This window comes from Ambystoma mexicanum, chromosome 4q (genome assembly GCF_040938575.1).
Source record: "Ambystoma mexicanum isolate Mex_15411 chromosome 4q, UKY_AmexF1_1, whole genome shotgun sequence".
In the NCBI taxonomy this organism is placed as follows: Eukaryota; Metazoa; Chordata; class Amphibia; order Caudata; family Ambystomatidae; genus Ambystoma; species Ambystoma mexicanum.
The window spans coordinates 261,679,900-261,700,954 of NC_090928.1; the positions used below are offsets into that span (position 1 = coordinate 261,679,900).

The following is a 21,055-nucleotide window of genomic DNA, read 5'->3' on the forward strand; positions in this document are numbered from 1 at the left end:
CCAGTGCAGGGGTGCAACTGGGAGGGCAGGGACCTGGGCCTGTGATTCAGAGGGTTGGCAGGTAGACCAGTGCAATATCAGACATGAGATCAGTAGGGAAGTGGAAGATGAAAGGCAGAAGCAAAGAGGCAGGTCTTGAGCTGCTTCCGGAACCAGAGATGGTTCTGCTCAAGTTTCAGAGAGGCTGAGAGGCTGTTCCAGGGGGGAGGCGCAGGTGGAAGAGAGATCTGCCCCGGCTCACTGCTTAGAAAAGCGCCCAACTCTCAAGGAGTTAAAGGTGGAGGAGCGAAGGGCACCCCCAAATTGCCCTACAGACGTTGCAAAATTCGGTCTGGGGGGAAGGGGCTATTGGGCTACTGGATGTCAGGGAGTATTACTGGGCAGCACAATTGGTTTCAGCCAACAATTGGCTGCATGTCGATCCAGGTTTACCTCATAAAAGCTGAATGTGCAAGGATGTGCGATTGCACACCGCTACATGTTTTGTATGGTAGTAGAGGGAAAAACACACTCACCTAGGGCTACACAACTGGTGGTAAATATCACGAAAGAAGTCAAAACATGCATGGGCTGGACAGGGAAAATTACACTCTCCTATCCAATATGGCACCACAGGGACCTACCAGACGTTCATAACTTAGGCACTTTTAAACATTGTTGCGAAAGGAACATCACTGTACTGGGGGGAAATGGTGAAGGAACGGGCCCTTCCTCATTCCCAGACCTCAGGGCAAACTTAGCGCCGACCGAATTTTACCGATGCATTCAGCTCACCCATGCCTTACAGACTCGCATCTAGGACATCCAGGACGTTCTCCTTCACTCACCATTAGAAATCAACATACTTCATAAAAATTGACAATAAGGTTACCTACACTGTATTTCATGTCATCCTGTCTTTTACATCACGCAAACTAACACGTTTACAAAACAGATGGGAAAATAGTATATGCTCATTGGATGATCCTGAGCAGTGATGTTCCTCCACCCCCTCCCCCCCAAGCCAGCGATATGGTCATGCTTTAGATTGATACAGCTAATAATCCTACAAATAACCTATTACACACATAAACTTAGCCCTATGAATAAGTGGTGTATCAGCCACTTCTACTACCTAAAAGTAGTCAAAAACTCCCAAAAAATAAAAACCAGAGTAAAAATGCTCCCACAAAAGAACAGGAAACAGACACAGGTCCTTGTGCCCCTACTTTCATTCACACAGCTCCATGGATATGTTTGGACCAGCAGTGCACGTAGTACCACAGGAAGAAATTGCCATTACTGCCTGATTGAAAGAAGTAAACCTGTATCTTTTAATGTGTATGGATAACTAGGCGCAAAGAAATAATTATTACAAAAATGTTGCCGTTGCCCAGTTAAACCCTATGGTTAGTCACTTATGAAATACTCCCATTGGGAATTGGACTTCCATTTTTACTCCCTAAAAATAATTTTACTCTTCCCAACTTCAAAAAATAGGGAGTAAAATACTCCCACTTCAAAATCTTATCTGGAGCACTGCGTACACTGTTCTTTAGCTGTAACTGCACACAACATCCACGATGTTTACGATGCAAATCCAGTCGTTCCTTGAAGCCAACAACCTTGTTGGAAAACACCAATCAGGTTTCAGTCCTGGTCAAGTAACGGAATCTGCCCTATTAGACCGAAAAGAAGAAAAAAAATGGACGATGTCCAAGACTCTGGCAAGGTATCCCTGCTACTCCTGTTGGACCGGTCAGCAACCTCCGACCTAGTGGATTCCCAAATCCTATGTCAGCACCTCTTGTCAGCAGCTCACTCCTCAGAACAGCCCACTGCCTGGATCTCCTGCTTCCAGTCAAATAGATCCTTCAGGGTCTTCTCTAACACAGTTTCAGCCCCGCCCACCTGTATCTCCTGCAGAGTCCCCCAAGGTTCCTGTGTCTCACCCACTTTATACAATATCTTCACCAAACCCCTTCTCGTCATCTTAGATGACATGGGTATCTCCGATACAAATTATGCAGACGATAGGCAAATACTCCTGCCTATTACAGGCAACTACACTGCCGACACCAATGCCTTGAATTCCATCTACCACACTATCCAACATGCCATGTCTGAGCGTTGAAAAGACAGAAATCCTCCTGACAGGCTCCCAAACCACCCTCAACAAACCTGACCTTAAAAACAAATCCTTTACCATTGAAGGAAATAACAGTATCCAGCGCGGTTAAAACACTAGGAATTTACCTAGACGCTACCCTGTCCCCAAATAGGCTGGTTAACCCCATTGCCTCCTCTGCGGCACACACTACTAAGCTGATTCATGCCTCTAGGCCATTCTTGTCTGTGGACGGCTGCCTCCCGATTGCTAGGGCGCTCATAGGGTTGAGATTTGACTATTGCAATGCCCTATTTGCAGGATCCTCTGCTCTCAGGGTCGCCTTGAACATCCCAAGGCATGAGCACATCACATCGGCTAGGAAAAATTCACATTGGCTCCCTATTTGACAGCAGATTATGTTCAAAACACTGGCCATCACGTACAAATGCATAGCCAATACTGCACCCAGATACCACTCGCAATAACTGCTAAAGGCCAAATCCTCAAGGCTCACCCAGTCACTCTATACCAACCGCCTGGTTACCCCAAAGTACAGACTGAAAAGATCTGGTGGCATAAGCTAACGCTTTTTCACACAAATGGCATACCAGCGAGGTAACTCCTCCACTTTACCTCCAAGACTTGCCACCCGGTAATTTCGCCGGAGGTAGTACTGCCAAAAATCCCCAATGGAGTGCATAAAAATTAATGAATAATCTCCACTTTTTCCCCCACGACCACCAAACTTGTAATGAGGCCCATGGAGTTTCAAAAAGCCTCTTGGTAAGAGCAGAACTAAAACAATATGGAGGCGTTACATCTTGTCAGAATATGGAGTCATGTAAAAATGTTAGTATTCAAATTTATTGCAGCATGGGAACAGAGTCAGCAGAGAGGGATTCTTAGACTGCAGGATATGGGACCATGGAGTGTTAGGATTTGAAAAAAGAAGCGGAGGTGGATCGATGAGGGGCAGAGAGCTAGGGCTGCCGTTAACGTTTCATGTTTTTTCACATTTTAATCTAAGCTCCAAAAGACAGGAAAAAGTAACAAAATAACCTTACCCTTCCAGGAAGAACAACTGCTTTGACAACTCTTGATAACCCCAGATCATACAAGCATAGGACGCTTCCTTCAGTTTCTTCAATTCCAACAAGCAGACCAGTCCTTTTCTGCCAGGAAAACTCTTTGACAGCAAGGACAGTAGGAGGCTGCTCAGTTACTCCACTGAAACGATACGCAGACAACCTCTCTCCTGTGATTGTGCTTACAATTTCCAGATGAGGGCCACATGCCAACCAACCAAAACCACTTTTTCCTGAATAAAAATAAGAGTACATTTTATATTACTCCATTATGTATATATTTAAAAATCAATTTCAAGATAGTAATTGTACATGTTCTTACCAATGAACAAAGTAAATGGATTATGTTTTTGATTTTATGCCTTGCACTGTGACAGTTTACATGGTCTTTTGACACTATGGGAACGTGAAGAGTCACAGGTTGAGTTTGGTCAGAAAAACTGGGGGGAAAAATGCAATTTAGGTTTGCTTTTTAGTTGATTTATGTAGAGGACAGTGAAACTACCATCTGGAAGGGAGCCTTATGTGTCTATATTGTGAGTGTGTTGGATGGGCGTGTGCCGTACAATCTAGTGGAAGAGATGCATAATTGTGCTGGTTTTAGTGTGTATGTTGTGGGAGCGGCTTGATTGTCGTTTGAGAGTCTTACTTGATCTGCATACTACAGTGTGGAAAGTAGAATTTAAGTGTGTCAGGGGAACAGGCGGTCGATGCCCCAATGGGCATTCAAAGAATACAAGTAGGCGTAGATGCACAGACATCACCGTAGGGGTTGGCTCAAGAGGAAAAGATGCCATGAGAAACTTTCCAGAGATCATGAAAGGAAAAACGCCTAGGCCAGATAACAGTTGAGGGAAACATATAGGAGTACATCACAGATGGCACACCCAGGAGTAAATTCACAATAGGGTACATTCAGCAATAAGCAGAGGAATTTTGTTCATTTGCATTTTTAAAGCGCTCACACAGCCCGGGGGCATCGAGGCACTGTTACAGGAATATGTCTTAGTTGCGTATTTATAAACCCGCTTAATACCCAGAGGTTCGAACCTATGTTGCATCGTGTCATCTTGTTTCCAACTGTTTCCAGGGCGAGCAGGAATAAAGTCACAATGGGGGGCGGGGATAGGTTTAAGCGCCCAGGGAAAAAAAAACAGTGGAGCAAAAGTAACTGGGGGTGGCAGGGGAAAAACGCCTAGATGCAAAGTAACATACACATGAATACAGGCGAAGCAACTATTAGTAATGGAAGGAGATCCTTTACCTGGCTGATGCGTGGTCTATGTCTAGGGCTGTGGTTGAGGGGGTTGGAGTGGGGACTCAGCAGGCAGAACAAGGTGACGCAGCAACCAAGCATCACTTAGTCTTTATCCTTGGCTGACTGCCAAATTTAAAAGGGAGTCACTGGGTCCTACTTTGCCCTCCCCCTGCATGATATATCACCAGCCACAAGGGCCATAGAAGGTGCTAGAAAGCAAACATGGAGGCATCATCGAAAATAGGCTGGGAGCAGAAATGGCACTGGAAAGGTCCTTAGCAAATGACAGTCTCTGCAGCACATAAACCAATGCTTCTTACCTTAAGACTGGAGTAGGTGTGATTGGGGGATGGCTGAATTGAAATGAATTGATATTTTATTCATATTGCACTCGTATACAAGTGTTTCAGAGTGCGACAAGGCAAGGGAGGGGAGGAGGAACAGCGGAGAACAAAAACAACGATCTTACTAGGCCCAGTGACATTGAGAACGTGCAAGGGCATGGGAAAGGGATAAGGGAAAAAGTGCATGGAAGGGAGGAGAAGTGAAAAGTGCGGAACAGAGGAGAAACTGATGAAAAATAATAAAAAAGCAATAAACAGTGGTAGTGCAGCCAGCAAGTTGCAATTGCTGAGTTTAGCAGTACAGGGTATGTCTGATAAGTGCAGAGGAAAAGCGGGTATGGGACTGTATAGGTACAGATACAGACCCCAGTCCAAGGGGTGGCCCGGAGGCAGTGTAGGAGGGTGGCAGGGTGAGCAGGTGCACAGTGCTGAGAGAGAAACAGATCAGCAGGGGAGAAGGGGAGCAAAGGCAGAAGCCAAAAGGAAGGTCTTGAGGTGCCTCCGGAACTGGAAATGGTTCTCCTCAAGTTTGAGTGGCAGGGAGGCTGTTCCAAAGGGAGGCTCCAGCCGAAGACCGATCTACCCCCAGCTCGTTTCTTTGAAAAACGACTGACCTTGAGGGAGCTAGAGGGGAAGGAGCAAAGAGCTCAAGAGGGGAGGTATTTACGGAGGGATAGTGGTAAGGTATTTTGGACCCAGATCCCAGAAAGCCTTGTGGACAATGCAGAGGGTTTTAAATGTAATCCTTGCATCCACTGGGAGCCAATGTAGGGATTTCAGAGCTGGAGTGATACGAACTCAGGCTTGAGGCAAAGGACAAGTCTTGCAGTCCTGTTCTGGATTAATTGTATAGGGCAGAGAGTGGAGGCAGGTAGATTTAGAAAGAGGCTGTTACAGTAGTCCAACCTAGAGAGAACCAGAGCTTGGGAGACAGTGAGCTTCTCAGGGAAGGAGAGGAAAGGTAGAGTACCTCTGAGGAGGTGCAGTAGGAAGTTTGACTTTTTAGAGACGTCAGATGTGGGCAGAGAAGAAAATTGTGGAGTCAAAGATGGCCCCGAGGTTCTTGGCCTCGCAGGTAGAGGGGGAGGGCCAAGGGTGGCCAGCCAGAGAGTGAGGGGAAAGGATGGTGAAGGTGTACCGAGGAGGATCTCAGTCTTGTTGGCATTTAGACAAGGATCGTTGGCGGAACACCAATCTTGAATGGCAGCTAGGCAATCAGAGATGAGAGAAGGAGAGGAGGTGGCCGAGGGCAGACTGAAAATGAGTCGAGTGTCGTCAGAGTAACACTGGAAATTTGAGCAGAAAATGGCAATGCAGTGGGCGAGAGTTGCCAGGTATTGGTTGAAAAGCCAGGATGAGAGGTTAGACCCCTGGGGAACACCACAGGTAGAGAGGGAGATAGATGAAAGTAAGGACCCAAGGTGGACCTGGAAGGGTCGATCAGAGGAAAGAAGTCAGCCAGGCCAGAGCCCGATCAGTGATACCCAGGTTATTGTGGAGACGGTTGAGCATGGTTATATGGTTGACCTTGTCGAAGGCAGAGGAGATTTCGAGTAGGATGAGGACAGAGGGAATGTTGGAGTGGAGGTTGGAGAGCAGATCTTCACGGATGTTCAGGAGAGCAGTTTCTGTGCTTCTGGCATCTCCGAAGCCATATTGGTGGTCATGGAGAGAAACAACAGAATCGGAATGAAGGTTAAGCTGAGAGATGGCCAGCTTTTCCAGGAGTTTACCCAAAAAGGGAGTAATGGAAATTAAGCAATAGTTAGCTGGACAAGAAGGATCAGCTGTGGGTTTCTTGAGGAGAGGATGCACAAGGGAGTGCTTTAGAGGGGAGGGGAAGGATCCTGAGGCAAAGGAGAGGTTGCAAAAATCGGCACGGGCCGGAGCAAGGGTATCAATGTGGTCCTTGATGGTTTTAGAGGAACAGGGATGACTCGGTTTTGACAAGGCTTTCATAGATCAGACCTCATCAGGGGAGAAAAGAGGAAAGGATGAGAAAGAGGGTGCGGGGTAGCTGAAGGAAGGTCAGCAAGCAGAGACAGAGAGGGGAGAGGAGGGGAGAAGAGAGGGTAGACAGGATGTCATGGGTTTTAGAGGTAAAGTGAGAGGCAAGGGCATTGCAAAGAGCCTGGGAGGCAAGAGGAGGGGTAGAGACTGAAGCAGGGTTGGCCAGCTCCTTGCAGATCAGATTTTAAAGAGTTTGGCCGAGTTGTTAGATGCCGTAGAGACGCGGGCTTGAATGTGGACTCTCATCTTTGTGCGTACAAAGAGTCGGTATTACCTTTGGAGCAGGTGACAGGCCAGTTTGTCAGAGGATGAACAAGAAGCCCTCCATTTCCTGTCAGCCGCCCTACACTTACGTTTAAAGTGTAGCTAAGTCGGGAGTCATAACAAGAATTGCACTTGGCTTTGGACTTCAAACAGATCCTCATGACAGGGGCAAGAGCATCAAGTGTAGCAGAAATAGAGGAGTAGAACACGGACAGGGCTGTGTCAGGGTGTGAGGAAATCTTGGGGTAGGCTTGGCTTGGGGGTGGGGGGGGGAGAGATGAGAGGTGAGGATGCAGTGATCGGTCCAGGAGAGAGGAGTGGTCAGAGGAATAGAGTGGGGGAGGCCAGAGGAGATCAAGACATCTAGTGTGTGACCTGCAGAGTGAGTTGGGCCATAGGGGAGGATAGAGAGGGAATTGCAGAAGTCACTGAGATCCGCCAAGGCCTATATTGAGTCACATAACCTGGGTATCGTACATAAATGTCGCCCTCATTTGTGCGTCCCTGCAGTCACTGCGACTTTGGAGGTGCACAAAATGAGGTTGACATTTACGGCGCCCAAGCAGAGCAGGGGTTGAAGGGGTGTCCCCTGCTTACCATTTCCGAAAGCGGGGGGACACTTAAGGAAAAAAATAAATAAATAAGAAAAGCACCCAGCGGCGTCAGCTCCAACCCACGTTAGTGGGAGCAGCTGACACCGCAGGGATCGCAGAGTGAGGGTGGCACACGCAGAAGTGTGCCGCCCAAAGTTAAGTGGGGTGAGGGGTTGGGAGGGGTAATGTAGGCCAGGGGAAGCGGGCACAGTGATCCATATGACTGCACCGTGCCGTAACTGCCGTCGGCATTTTCGGCGTCGCAGTTGCGGGCGGCGCAGTGATCACATAGCTCCCATAGCCTGTATGGTCCATCACCAAGTGCAACAGATGCTGTGATACTGTGAGCGCCGGAAATGATCAAGGATGCATAGAATTGTGTGCGCACACACTCACTTAAATCGTATTGTCTTACTGACACCTCCTATATTGGATTGCCATCATCAGTCCCATGAAGCTACTGTTGTGGAATGGTCTGTGCTTTTCAAATAATAAAAACAAACCATCATTACTGCACTGCTTGAGAACTGAGGGCGAGGGGTCAGGGACTCGAAAGACAGAGCTGGGGGGAGGGGGGCGGTGGCAGGAAACGAGCAGTGGTCAAGGGAGGAATGTAGTCAGGGGTTTGGGGCTGGGAGGCAATGAAGCAGGAAAGAGGGCTGGGAGGGCAAGGAGGCAGGACGGTGGTGCAAGGATGTGGAGAGGCAGGGGAACTGTGCCTTGGGGAAAAGAGAAAGTTAGGGGAGCTATTTCACAGGAAGTGGAAGGGGTGAGCATTTGGCCAGTTTTTGCGATAGCCCCGTGAAATGTCAACCCTCTCTGGGCACCAATAAGGGGGAGGGGGGGTGGCGCCCAAGTACTTGGATCAATGCCCCGAGTGATGGGGTGGGTGGTAGATGACATGCATTACTTACCGTAATAGCATTTCTGATGATTGTATCTGCTTAGATTCACATGCTGTGCATATGGTCCGACATCCAGTGGTAATCGCCGAGTGTTGCATCTTGTCTTTCGGGGACCGAAAGGGGACGTCGGCATAGGCGTGTCTAACACTATCCATATCGTGACATGAAGTGTACCCAAAATCCCTCACGCGCCGAGGTCCCTCTGATTGTATTTTTTCTGCCGTGAGGGAGCCCAAGGCTATAGTGAGTGAGTACATGAAGAGAGAAAATAGTAAGACGTCTATGTTCCTTCCAACCCTAGCGAGGAGGTAGGGAGGGTGCATGTGAATCTAAGCAGATACAATCATCAGAAATGCTATTAAGGTAAGTAATGCATGTCTTCTAATGCTTGTTAATCTGCTTAGAATCACATGCTGTGCATAGACTAGCGAGCAGTATCCGGAGTTGGAGGTGGGTTGTGAGATGGAACAGTAGAAAAAAGATGTCTTAGTACTGCTTGTCCCACCTGAGAATCAGACCTAGAATGAGTGTCTAGGCAATAGTGTTTTGTAAAAGGTGTGTACAGAAATCCAGATTGCCGCTTTGCAAATGGACTCAAGGGGAGCATTTGCAATGAATGCCATGGATGCCCCAGTCCCTCGAGTAGAATGTGCTCTAGGCTTGAAGGGCAGTTCTCTCTTAGCAAGAGAGAAACAGTGTGATGCATTTGACAATCCACCTTAAGATAGCTGATTTAGAGAAAGGATCCCCTTCTCTACCAGCTGCCACTGAAACGAACAATTTAGTCTTCCTCAGTGGTTTAGTTCTTTCCAGGTAGAACATGACTGCCCTGCGCACATCCAGTGTGTGTAGGCTTCTTTCGGCCATGTTAGTAGGGTTCTGGAAGAAAGTGGGTAGTTCGATTGATTGGTTCACATGTAACTTTGAGAAGAATTTAGGCACAAATCTGGGATGTGTGTGCAGAACTCTTATCTTTGTGGACTGTAACAAAGAGGTCTGGAACAGAAAGAGCCTGCAGTTACCCAACCCTTCTGACAGAAGTGATCGCCACTAGGAAGGCTGTTTTACAAGTCAGGTCTTTCAGACTTGCTTTATGCATAGGCTCGAAGGGAGCTCCCATGAGCCTGTTCAAAACCACATTCAGATCCCATCCAGGGGCTGAGTGAGAAATGGGAGGATAAATCCTCTTAACCCCTTCCATAAAGGCCTTAATCACCGGTATTTTCAACCATGACACCTTCTGTTGTGATGTGGTGTAAGCTGAGAGAGCAGCCAGACGAACCTTTAGGGTGTTGAAGACTAACCCAGTGACCAACAGATGGGTTAGATACAGCACAATGTGAGTGGGTGAGCAATCGAAAGGGATTGACGCCCTTGGAGTTGCACCAGATGACAAAACGTTTCCATTTGCTGGCATAGCAATAACGTGTATTCTGTTTTCTCGCTTCCCCGAGTATGTCCATGCACCTCTGAGGGAGTTGCAGGTGTCCCAACTCTATGATCTCAAGAGCCAAGCTGATAAGTTCAGGGTTTGTGGGCATGGGTGTAGGGTCTCCCCCTGTCCTGAGACAACATGTTGTACGGGCAGGGTAGTTTTACTGGTGGGGAGAGGGACATTTCCATCAGGTGAGCGAACCAGGGTTGGCGGGCCCACATAGGAGCCACCCGTATCATGGTTACTGGTTACTGGTGCATCTTGTGCACCATCTTGTTGAGATGGAGTCGGCGGTGGGGGTGGGGAGGGTGTTTTGAAGCGTAGACAAATTTCCCCGACCATGTTATCCAGAGACCGTTCCCCTTGGATCGGTTCTGGGGGTACCTGGAGGCGTAGTCTTGGCATTGGGCGTACCCTGAGTTGCGAACAAGTCGATCTCTGGGAAGCCCCATTCTGCGAAGACGTTGGATACCATGTCTTCGAATAGCCGCCATTCGTATTCTTCTGGCAGAGGAAAATCTCTGCGGAGTACGTCTGCCAGAAGACTGAGTTCCCCTGGAACATGTTGGGACAACAAAAATATCTTGTGTTTGAGAGCCCATATCCAAATGTTTTGGGACAGCTTGGATAGCCCTGGAGAGTGCCCCGTCCCCGTTTGTTCAGGTAAAACATTGCTGTAATGCTGTCTGTTAGGATCAGCACTGTCTTCTCTTGCAGTTGCATCTGAAAAGCCTTCAATGCTTTCAACACAGCTAATAGCCCCAGTAAGTTTATATGGTTGGACGCTACTTCAGGGGACCACACTCCGTGCGCTGTCTGGTGAAGCAGGTGAGCCCCCCACCCAGTGAGTGATGCGTCTGTCGTGAGAGTGTCTTCCACTGCAGGGGTGGTGAAGGTCTTCCCCCTTCAAGAGGTTTTCTCTTGACCACCACTGCAGAGAGAGAGAACGAGGGCTGGCGAGACAACTACCAGATCTTCCCATTGTCCGCTGGCCTGACACCACTGGCTGTTGAGCATGTGATGGGACGCATGCGCAGATGCACGTGGGGAACCAAGTATATGCATGATGCCATCATTCCTAGCAAGCGCATGGCTTTGTGCACAGTCACCTCCCGACTGGCTACATATTGAGGGATCTGAAAAAGCATGTCCTGAACCCTCTTGTTGGAGGGGAAGAAGAGACAGTCCTTCGTCCGAATTAGTGCTCCCAGAAATTGTTTTATTTGACTGAGGACTAAGCTGGATTTCTTTTCGTTCATTGAGAAACCCAGACTGAACAGTAGAACTACTGTTTTTTGGGTGTTCGAAAAACAAGCGTGAAACAAGTCCCCCGTAATGAGCCAGTCGTTGAGGTAAGGGTAAACCGGGACTGATAGTCTGTGCAGGTGTGCTGCCACCACTGCCAGGACTTTGGTAAACGCCCTCGGCGCCGAGGCGATGCCGAAGGAGTGTACCTTGAATTGGTAATGCCTGTCCTGGATCATGAACCTTAGGTATTTCCTGTGCGCCGGCAACATTGAAATATGAAAGTATGCATCTTTCATATCCAATGTTGCCATGTAGTCCCCTTGTTTCCACAATGGGATCACCTCCTGCAGTGTTACCATGCAAAACTTCTGGGGTTTTATAAACTTGTTCGCTGGGCGCAGATCTAGATCAGGGCGCATGGCGAGATCCTTTTTGGGTACAAGGAAGTACACTGAATAAATACTGTTGTTTACCTGAAGAAAAGGGACAGCTTCTATGGCGTCCTTTCCCAGCAGCGCTTCCACCTCTTGGTTCAGGATCTCCAGATGATCCGATGAAAGGCACCGTGAGAGCGGCGGTCTGAATTGTAGAGGTTGGGCAAATTCCACGCAGTAATCGTGGGCGACCGTCTTTATGACCCACTGGTCTGAAGTTATCCCCTCCCATGCCACGAGGAAAGAAGTTAATCGCCCCCCGACCGGGGTAACATGGGAGGGGACCTGGATTTGGTGGCAATTTCTGAAGAGGCTGTGGCTCTCCTCTGAGATTGGGGCCTCTACCTCAGCCGCATTTCTGACTCCTTGCTGGGTAGTATGCAGTGTTTCCAGAAGTCTGTCCTGAGTTGAAGTTTCCCGTGCCGTAGTTGTTTTGACCAGCCCTCGAAAGGACTGCCGAGAGTTATTACCTCTATGGGTGGAAGGCTTCTGTGTGATCTGTTGCAGAGACTTCAGAGTCTCATGCTCCTTCTTGGCTGTTTCCAAAGCCTCATCCACCGCCTTCCCAAAGAGGTTAGAGTCCTCAATGTGCTTGTCGATGAGGGAGGCTTGAGTTTCCGGTTTAAAACCTGACGTACGCAGCCAAGCGTGTCTTTTCAGTAGGGTCCCTTGGACCAGAGAGCTGCCTGCAGTTTCAGCAGTGTCAAGAGTGTTCTTGATCACATGCTGGTTAACTTGTCTTCCCTCCATTACAATGGAGAGAAGCTTTGATTTGGCGGGTTCAGGAACCTCTTGGAGGCCTTCCTGGAGCAAGTTCCATTGGGCGTCAGCATAGCTTGCCAATAGTGTAGTATTATTAGCAATCCACGTAGTGTATGCGGCTGCTGACGTGACATGTTTGCCAAGGGCATACAGTCGCTTAGATACGGCCGTGATTCCCCGTGGCAAGGGGTACCCCTCCCCTTTTCCGAGTGGTAGTCACTACCAATGAATCTGGGATGGCGTGCCCTCTGAAGTATAGAGGGTCGGAAGGGAAAGGCCGAAATAATTTTGACTTTTGGGTTCACTGCCTGGGTTTGCGCTGGAGGTACCAATGAGGGAGCCAACCTTCTCTTCACAGAGTTGATTAGGGGTATGGCCTGGCTAGATGGAGGTTTCTCCTTAAGGATATCCTCTACAAAATTCTGCTCAGGCACTGCCTCTTGAGTGGAAATTTTGAAGTATTCAGCTGCTTTTTTCAACATGGAGTTGAATGCCATTTGGTCATCTACAGGAGAGGCCTGGCGAGCCGGGGTGGATGGAGGAGAATCCAGGCACAAAACATCAGAGTCCTGATCTTGCTGTGTCCATGGGTCCTGACCTTCTTGCTGGGTTTCCTCCCAGTTGTACGTAGTATCCTGTTGTTCTTCCTCATAACTTTGAAGAAATGAAGCTTCCTCTTCTTCATTATAAATGTCCCTATATGTGTCCATGTGGACAACATCTTCCTGCTGGAAGGCAGGAGACTGATCTTCAATTTGGAGATTAGGGTCCATCTGAGTCCTTTTCGGGGGAGGATGGTCAGAAAACCCGATAATCCTCCCCAGCCGATCCATACACCCTTCGAACTTCTCTGTAGTCCATTTAGAGGACCCAAACGGTCCTGCGGGTGGAGAAACAACATTTTCCGCCCTGCGACGGGGAAAAGAGTCTTTTACGGTGTCGGAGAGAGGCTACTGGCCATCATCGTTCAGCGTCGTAAGAATCAGGATCCCAATCCGCATCTGAAATTTTTTCTGCGGCTTGTCCCATAACTTTAGGTGGAACCGTGGTAAGACCCACCGCTGCTGTAATTCTTTCGATGCTGCTTTCGATAGTCGCCGAATCGGCGTGAGACAGTGGCTCCGATGATTTACCGGCAGGTAAACTACCTTCGGTGGCACTAGACGGCCCAGCGGTCGGTTTTTCGGGTAGAGGCCTAGCCGCAGTTTTCGTTCCTACCGCGGCCTTTGAGACCGTCGAAGCGTCGGATTTCTGTGCTTCAACGTGTGCAGTTTTTGGAGTAGCGCCCTTGTTTGATTTGGACTGCCCAGTCGCAAGACGCTGCTGCGGATGCGGGAAAGGCTTTGGATCAGAACAATCCGAGGAAACCGGCGAAGTTTTCGGCAGCCCTATTGGCGCCTTCACCTTTTTCGATGAAGATGTTGAAACCGGTATAGGGGTTGTGTGCTTAGTGCGATGCGCTTGTACGCCCCTGTCGCCGGGTGTTGTCCCTGTAGCGAGACCAGAGTCAGGCCTTAAATGGTCGGGGACAGGCGTGGCGGACCTAGAAGCATCCGCCTCAAGGTCTAGAACATCCACAATGGATGTTTGGTCATCCGAAGTACCCCCGTCACTCTCAGCGGGTGTGGTGGTGGGAGAAGGGGGTTCCACCCGCGACATGCCGTACGCGGCCCACCGCTTTATGCAGCACTCCTGAAGGGTTTTAGGCCGAATGAGTTTGCAGGCTGCACACTGCTTCTCGTCGTGCTCCAGGGGCAGACAGGCGTTACACGTCCTGTGTTCATCCTTCCAAGGATATCTAACCCTACACTTAGCGCAGAATCTAAAATGAGTCCTTTCCATAGCTAAAGGGACGTATGACCAGTCCAAAAGGGAAAAAGAGGGGAAAAGGAGGAAAAACATACCGACAATATGGCCACCCCGACCCCACTTTCCCTACTGTATAGTTTGGCCAGAGGGCCCGACCACGTGGAAAATCCGGCCGCCGAATCTTAGGCGCCGAAATCCACAGCTGTAGACGAATCCCCCGTAGACTTCATCAGAGATGTTCTTGTGGCCGAAGTGACTTAATAGGGAATAACCGACAATTCGGTGAAGATAAAACAATGTCTCTATTAAGAGCTCTGCTTTAGGGTGATCAGTTATCTGGGCGGAAAAAAACAATCTGAGGGACCTCGGCGCGTGAGGGATTTTGAGTGCACTACGCGTCACGATAGGGATAGTGTTACAGACACACCTATGCCGACGTCCCCTTTCGGTCCCCGAAAGAAAAGATGCAATACTCAGCGGTTACCACTGGATGTTGGACCATATGCACAGCATGCAATTCTAAGCAGATTAACAAGCATCAGAAAAAAGGTTAGTGTTATTACAAAGGCTAATGACCAGAGGAATATGAATGACTGGTTTCAACAGGCTAAAGCCCAGAATGCCCCACATTTAGACGATGCAGGTCTCCTGAAAGTTCCTATATACGCATCAAGGAGCAAATATTTTTGTTTTGGGGGAATGGAAATGGAGCACATGTGACATTGTGTTCAGAAAAATACCTGTTCAAAGTGAAACGAAGGTTGAACAAATTGGGATTTTTAAATATCATTCTACCAACATAAGTTTACCAACGCTCAAGGTTACTTGCTGCCAGTATTTAGATTACCTCTTTCACTTATTTAAGCATTAGGAAAAATGTCTTACCTGGGGCAAATTTACCACGAAGAACGGAGTCTAGAGTTATCTCATCCTCCCCAAGTGCTTGTAATGTAACTTCTGGGAAAAGGAGTAAACTGCTCTTCACTTGAGCCACTTGGTCTTGCATGTTGTAACCTAAAACCAGAAAGAGAATCAAATGAGGACCAATACTCTAATAAATTGATACTCTAATAAATTGATTTATAGTGGCAATGTGACCATCAGATGTACTGTACCGAATAAACATTACACTCATTTTTTGTTACATATGTAGATGTTCGATAATCTAGGTATCACCTACAAAAACTATGCGGATGATACACAGATTCTCCTCCCGCTTTCTGGGGATCACAGCAAGGACAGGGAGTTGGTGAACAGAGTGTATCTTATCATTCAGGAATGGATGGCAACCCATGGTCTCTCCCTAAATGATAAGACCGAGTTTATCGTTCTGGGCACACAAGCCAACATCAACAAATTGGACTCGGACTACTCTGCATTCAGTATTGACGGAAATGTGATCAAAGTCTCGAGAGAAGTAAAAACACTTGGTTTTTACCACGATTCTACCATGTCTTTTACTAAACGGGTTAACTCCCTCGCCTCTACCACAGCCTAGACCTGCAAACTGATAAGAGCAGGTAAGCCCTTCTTATCCAATAACAGTTGTCTGATCCTGGCGAGAGCCCTAATACTTTCCCGACTTGACTACTGCAATGCCCTCTATAGTGGTGCTAACAAAGCCACCACCCAAAGACTCCAAACGTTACAAAATAATGCTCTTAGAGCTGCACTCGGCATAAAGAAAAGGGAGCGCATCTCCTCTATTAGGCGGCAACACAAATGGCTCTCTGACAATAAAATCCATCTAAAAATGATCTCCTTGACCCACAAGGCTCTCAACAATGCTGCTCCCAGTTACTTGACGGACAAAATAAAAAGAAAACCGTCCAAAAGACCTACGAGAATTGCCAACTCCAACTGCCTGGTAGTACCCAGATTTAGACTTGCTGAAATTGGTGGTACTAGCGTCCCTGTGAGAGCTGCCAACTTGTGGAACGCGTTGGCACCCAACCTAAGAGTAGACCAACCTTTTTCACACTTCAGAAGGAACTTTATCAAACACATTAATGCTAACAATGCCTAGACATTGAATATGATCCCTTTCCACTGTACGATTAACCCTTCTCAATTGCACATAGGTACTATTAGCTACCTTTCATTATGCCTATAACTGTTAATATTGTATGTACATTCCTACATTCCTGCACATCTGAGTTTCTCCTGGTAACCACTTAAACACATTCTAAGTTTATATTTGTACATTTATGTAATATCGTACATTTTATTCATTGTACATTTTATGCATGTAACATTGTAAGCATCGCATATACTTTTTGCTGCACCTGGTAACCTTTGGGTCTGGAGCGCATCATAAATAAATAAGCATATTTGTAAACCTCAATAGTACAGATCGCCAGATTAGATTATATCCAGTTAACAAACTGCATCATGTCCAAGAACATGGCTTTTGTGTATGCCCAATGAGCAGATCAATTCAATGGCGAAAGCATGCTAAAAACCAATGGTATGGCAGTTTGCCCGGAATAATGCCAGTCGTTATGATAAAATTCAGACACTTTCACTCATGTATTATTAGTGTGTTGCCCTGAGTGAGAGGATATGCGCAGGCGTAGGTCCCTTGCTCGCTATGCCATAAAGAACCAATCAGCAGTTTGGGCTGGCCAGAGTCCATTGGTGGCCGATCCAGGACAGACTTGTGAATGAATGGCTGGTCCAATTCTAAAATGACACAGGCATGCGAAAAACAAGGTTATGAAATGTTGCCAAGAACTATTCTGGTGGTTATGAATAATTCAAAGTATTCCCATTAATTATGATTTGGTTTTATATTTCCAATATACAATGCACAATAGCACATCATTGCTGGTTTACAATATGCCTACAATTTCCAGTTTCCATTACAACCGGCATCACAGCCATTTTCTTTTAGGCTCGCTTAACCCATCATTGTATGTCCTTAATTGTCGTTGCCCAGCAGGTTTTGCGTTTGTTGAGTTCCATTTACTAAGACACTACACCAAAGACGAAATGCTCTAAAAAGTAGGCCTTCTTGACTTCTGTATTCGAAGGAGGGAAAATATTCTAGCCAATAGGCTCATTATGTGGTATATTTAAAAACAAAAGAAGTCTTCAACAGACAGAAACTCAATCCTTTTCAATTATTCTCTGAACATAGTGTACACTTTACGCAATGTAGTGACCTTTGTTATATATTGGGGTTGCTTTGCCCTCTTTTGATGAGGGGGCCTATGTCATGAGGGGTAACAATATAAGGTAAGGGAGGACATGGGCTACCCCACCTGTCCAACACTTGCCCGGTGTGGATCCAGCATACGTTTTAACTAATCACAACATGTGGTCTGTACACAAGAGATTACCCAATTTGGATGTAGCACATTAAGCAAATATTTATTTTCATATGGTTTAAAAATAGCCTTACACGGCTATCATAACCTTTTTCCTGCCGGTAGTTTCCGGGGATACACAATATTTAAGGCATCTTACAAAAACCATTGATTTTTTGCATTTAGTTTTTTGCACAGTGTGGGTTAGTACACAACAGGTGACTTAGAATGTGGTCATCACTAGATAGATGTGAGGACCTACTTCTCGCAATCTCTAAAGGGTTAGCCGTACCTAAACAAATATTAACTTGGGTGGTCGTGTCCAAGTTTACTCTAACCCTACCACTAATCTACAAAATGGTTCAGCATCCTAATGAAAATATTGCACCATGAAAAGGACTCCCTTCTCCTGGGGAACTGGCTCAGTCTTCATCTCTTTTCCAACAATCCTTTGCACTAGCTTCCCATTCAACAGAGAGGGTATGGTCAGGAGAAGGACTCCCTTCTCCTGAACGACCTTGTAGAGCCTTGAGGACTGTCATAGTAAAGTCTTTCACAATAGTCCCCAAACATCTCTTTACTTCTTCCCAAGGACGCCTGAAAGCTTGCTTTACAATTCTATCAATTATTCCCCATCTTCTGATGTTAGAGATTACCTCCAGACAGCTCTTGTTGTCTTGTATTTTCTTTAATCCTACTTGGCTTATCACTGTGACGAGGAAGATTCCTCCCGAGGCCCTCAGGACTCTAGATTCTCTGAATGTCACTACTGTGATGAGGGAGGTAACTCCCAAGACTCTCTGGACTCTTGAGCTGCCCCATGCCCCTACTGAGTCTCCCGCTGCTCACATTACCTGTAGTGTGGCAGGAATGCATCGCTGGCACAATTAGCCGTTCTTATTCGAGGGTGCATAGCAGTAACACCTGCACGCCGAGCTATTATAAGTAACTATACCTTAGCCAAACCAGCACCCAACCACCCTAGCACTCTCATTAGAAACCTTAGATTATGACCTAGACTGTGCACAAGAACTCCTCGTCCTCACCTACTTAAGATTAGCAAAAACCATCATACTAATACTATGAATATTGCTGACATAGATACCACGGATGACACTAATGCTCCGCCTACTAGCCATACCTGCACGCATAATGTGATCACAAAAGACACCATGATCAAGGCAGCCATCATTAATGCCAGATCCCTCCCTGCCCATGCATTTGACATTGCTGACTTTATAACTACTGAAAACCTCGACAACCTAGCAATCACTGAAACCTGGTTACATGCAGCTTCAGGCCCTTCCCTGTCTCTAGGCATTCCAAACAATTATGCTATAATCAGATGTGATAGAAATACAGACCAAGCGAAAGGTGGAGGGATTGCCTTCATCTTTAAGAACTCCTTCCACATTAGAGCTATTCCCAACCTTCAGATCCCATCCGCTGAATCATTATCCATTAAACTGCCGCTATCAACTAATCAAACGGCAACACTACATCTCATTTACCGACCACCCGGTCCTATTTCAACTTTCTCTGAGGACATTGTGTCACTCCTCACCTCTAATGTCAAACCAAACTCGCAAAGCATAATACTTGGAGATTTTAATCTTGGCCTTAATGACCCAGTAGACACCAATGCCATTGACCTAGCTAGTACACACTCAGGTCTTGGCTACACGCACCACATTCATGAGCCTACTCATATTAAAGGTAGAACCTGAAATTGGCTCGCTGACCTCAATTGCAGTACTAATTTGATAACTATCATACCATGCACCTGGTCAAGTCATCACAAAATAACCTTTTCCATTAACGCCTCCCCATACAGTCCAAATGTGAACATTGCACCAGCTACTCTCACCCGCAATAAGAACATTACAACAGACAAACTGCTTCCTCTAATTCTTCCCCTTCTTAACAACACACCATCCTCTTCGGAACCTACAGTCCTAGTGGATATATATAATCATGCCATCTTGAAAGCATTAAACACCATAGCCCCTCTAAAAATGCGCAAACCCAAACCACGATCACATCTCAATTCTTGGTATACACCGCATTTATGAGAATTGCGTAAAACCAAGAGAAATGCAGAAGCGCGCTGGAAAAACTGTCAGACACGCAATAACAAAACTACCTTGACTATAGCCTCGTCCAACTATAAAGAAGCTATCATTGTAGCTAAAAAAATAAAACTACAATGTACGTATCATAGAAGCCGAATCCAATACAAAAGAATTGTTCATGATTCTTAAAGAACTGGAATCACCCATTGCCCCTACTGACAAATGTATCACGGATGCCACATAACAGCCAATAGCACGTCGGGAGGCGCGAGCCGGCCATCTCCTCTAAGGCCATCGATCCAAGGCAGTTTCCGACCTCAGCCTGCCCATTCCATCTGACCAGAGCAAAGGAGCAGAAGCTCCCAACAACACTGCTGGAGCAGTGACCCCCTTGAGAAGGAGAAGCAGGAGCTTCCCTTCATCAAGGTAAGCACCCAGAGGCTGCACACAGCATCCGCGCTGCGTGCCTGCAATATCCTAAAGTACGGCAATTGTGTCCGACGCCCGCCGCAATCTTCAAATTGTGAAATTAGCACAACTCGCCTGCTAATTCCACCGAAAGGCACCTCGTTCGCTGTGCCTCCCTATCGGGCTGCACATGGGCACCCGTTCCAAGATGGACGCCCAGGGAATCTAGGCTCCATCCACTGCCTCCTCCCCACCCTGCATCGCACCACCAGCCACTGCCATTGGCCGCCGACGCTCACATAACAGCCAATAGCATGCCGGGAGGGGCGAGCCGGCCATCTCCTCTAAGGCAATCGATCCAAGGCGGTTTCCTGCCTCAGTCTACTGCCAGGGACCCTGTACCATCAAAATCGCGACATTCCTGAGCTACGGCAGCACAAGGTACCGTGTCAGGTAAACTCACTTACTGCCGGCATACAAGAAATCTCTGTATGTGCAAACTTTGTGCCCACCCATGCTGCAACCTCCAAATCCAGCCCATAGCCACTATCAATGACAGTCCCCAGCCCTCCAACTGCATTAATGCAGTGCCCTGTCACATCTAGCACATGCCCAACTGTTATTTGAATGCTTATCCAGCCCCATCCTTTCATTGAATGCCATTTGGATGCTTATCTAGCCCTATTTCATTGAATGCCAGTTGGATGCTCATCTAGCCCGATCATTTCATTGAATGCCATTTGGATGCTCATCTAGCCTTACTATTTCATTGAATGCCATGTGGATGCTTATCTAGCCCTATCACTTTATTGAATGCCATTGGGATGCTTATCTAGCCCCATCACTTTATTGAATGCCATTTGGATGCTTATCTAGCCCCATCATTTTATTGAATGCCAATTGGATGCTTATCTAGACTAGCCCTGCTACTTGAATGTTCATCTAGCATATGCTCACCTGCTACCTTGATGCGGGACTAAGCCTATTACTTGAATGCTATCTTGGTGCGAGACTAGCCCCACTTAGCCCCA

General features: G+C 47.1%; 1 protein-coding gene across 2 annotated transcripts in view; it reads right to left on the reverse strand.

Moving 5' to 3' along the window:
- AHCTF1 (AT-hook containing transcription factor 1) overlaps positions 1–21,055 on the reverse strand; it is a 2,174,249-nt gene that overhangs the window by 2,090,613 nt on the left and 62,581 nt on the right. For both annotated transcript variants that reach the window (XM_069607832.1, XM_069607831.1), the window contains exons 2-3: positions 15,122–15,250; positions 3,154–3,407 (exon numbers count right to left, since the gene is read on the reverse strand). In XM_069607832.1, coding sequence (XP_069463933.1) covers positions 3,154–3,407; positions 15,122–15,242 — 375 coding nt within the window. In that variant the 5' untranslated portion in view covers positions 15,243–15,250. The remainder of the gene's footprint in view (positions 1–3,153; positions 3,408–15,121; positions 15,251–21,055) is intronic.